Here is a 2285-nt window from a genome sequence, read left to right as displayed (position 1 = left end):
CGCTAAAATAATCAAAAAAAATAAACCCTTGTAAAGAAGGGACTGCGTGGATTATGCTAATGAAACAGAATTTATGCGCTACAATTAATAATCCATCTGATTACGCCGTCGTTAGTAGCCCTAAGCAGCCATCAAATGAGGAGGCAGCTACAACCCTGACACGGAGGCGAACCTGAAGGAAAGAAAGGCACGAGTTGGGTGGTCCGCCACTCCGACTAACCCTACCACTAACAGATCTCGCGGGGCAAACATGGCAAACATGATCCGTAAGATTACGGCTCCTCGCTCTGTCGCCCCACCATTGTAGAGACCGTTTTTGATGGACACATCAATTATCGCTTCCATTGCTTCCAAAAAAATATCTCTCCCGTTGCAACACACGGGCATATGTGCTAGTTACACACAAAAGACTTTAATATCTTAGCCATACAAATATACAGAGTAGACCTGATGTCCAGTTGCCACATTGATTTATGTCATGAATCAGGCAGAGAATTCAGCACTTCTATATTGGGCGAACAGACAACCAAAGAGAAGATTTTGTAGGATGTCACTCTACACTTTACAATTTTACACCCTTCTCGTTGTGCTTTACTTATAGAGTATTCACCATGGTCAATAAATCAAGACAACTCTGCTGCCCTGGTATACAGAAACTCTGCTTGCAGCATGTGATGCAAAGTACAAAGAGTATTATTGCCTGAAAACAAACACCAAAGTGACCTGGAACCGAGGACTAATCGAGGTTCATATAGCTTCCACTAAACTATTCATATTTTTCTCACCACTTAATTATGGCATCATGTTGATGTGCATCTCATGAAACAAACAATGCATCACGACATTAAATCAACAAGCACTTTCACCAGGACAAACCATGCATAACAACACATCTCCTGTCTTGCTTGTTCTAGTCCTGATGTACTGTGGCAAACTCATTCTTTATCTGCACAAGCTTCACAGAACCATCGCCACCACACGAAACGAAACCATTAGTCAAGACATGGATATCTGTCACAGCAGCCTGCAATAAACATGCAGATGTATTAAAAAGAAAATTATGTCATAACATGACCAAAAGTCACCAACAAGATTGTTAAAAATTATCTACTCTATTGATATAGCATACCCTAACAACACCACCAAAGCCCCTGGAGGTTGGTTGAAAAAAAGTGTGCCGCTCATGCAACTTCGGCCAATGAAAGACTAGCTGGGAATTTTTAGCATCCCAAAGCTTTACATCTCCATCTTTGCTTCCAGTCAAGAATAAGGTGGTATCTGGAATGGTCGATAGACTGGTGACACTCCCTGCAGATACAAGACAAGTGATAAGACAGAAAATCAACTTTAGAATTGATGAGTGTCATGGCAACGTGAGAGCTTACCTAAATGAGCCTTCGGTATATGCCAAATCATCCCACGGGAGCTACCCCCAGCAGAAGTTTTGTGATGCTTACTCTTTCCAGTGGAAACGAACCGGAAATCATGCAATGCCACATCTCCACTTTTCCCACCAGTTACAATCAGCGGTGAGATGGATCCACAGCCTATATTGTTGTCGAACACAGAAAGAGAACGGGCTCCTCCTACAAGATGAAGTCCATGGTCAGCCATCCCTACTATATCTATAGAAAAAAGTCCACCATAACCTTCAACTATTGCGAGTTCACATTCAACCTTTAATTCGTAAACCGTTTATTTTAAACCCTGGTCTAAAAAATCTAGTTACTTCACCCTCTTGATCCAACCTTAGGTGGTTTCTTGCTGACCTGAATGCCTCGTGGCAGAGAGCACAACTTATCCACATGGTCCTCCCTCCCAGTCACTTTACGCAAATGCGGCGTGGCAGACAGACAGTCTCCCTCCCATGGCACCATCTCTCTTCTCACTTTCTCCCAGTTGATGTGTCTTGAAAACAAAAACTTTCCCCCAGTTGATGTCTCTTGAAAACAAAAACTTAACCCCAGTTGAGCCTCAAATCCCTAACACTGGGAGCCCTAGCCAGAGGCGGCAAACAAGAAGTCCCGAAGTAGTGGAACACGGACCTGATTAGCGCGAGGGGTCGAGGGGTCTGCACCTCCAATTCTTCCGTGATGAGCGCAAGGTGTTCTCCGCATCCACCAGCATGGTGGTTGGTGACGGAGCACCTGCCTTATTCTGGGAGGAATGTTGGTTGGATGGTCGTGACACTTCTTGTTTGGGCATGAGCTCCTTCTGGTGTCAAGGCGCACTAGGAAACGGTGGGCTGTCAGGAAGGTCTTGACCGACCGTCGTACGATATTCTA

General features: G+C 44.4%; 1 protein-coding gene across 1 annotated transcript in view; it reads right to left on the bottom strand.

The window, feature by feature from the left end:
- Nucleotides 1–365: 365 nt before the first annotated feature.
- LOC119275967 overlaps nucleotides 366–2285 on the bottom strand; it is a 23010-nt gene continuing 21090 nt past the window's right edge. The window contains exons 14-16 of the mRNA XM_037556899.1: nucleotides 1386–1586; nucleotides 1130–1308; nucleotides 366–1024 (exon numbers count right to left, since the gene is read on the bottom strand). Of these exons, the coding sequence (XP_037412796.1) occupies nucleotides 911–1024; nucleotides 1130–1308; nucleotides 1386–1586 (494 nt within the window). The 3' untranslated portion in view covers nucleotides 366–910. The remainder of the gene's footprint in view (nucleotides 1025–1129; nucleotides 1309–1385; nucleotides 1587–2285) is intronic.

This window comes from Triticum dicoccoides, chromosome 3B (assembly GCF_002162155.2).
Source record: "Triticum dicoccoides isolate Atlit2015 ecotype Zavitan chromosome 3B, WEW_v2.0, whole genome shotgun sequence".
Lineage (NCBI taxonomy): Eukaryota > Viridiplantae > Streptophyta > Magnoliopsida > Poales > Poaceae > Triticum > Triticum dicoccoides.
This window is presented reverse-complemented; position numbering and strand designations above follow the sequence as displayed.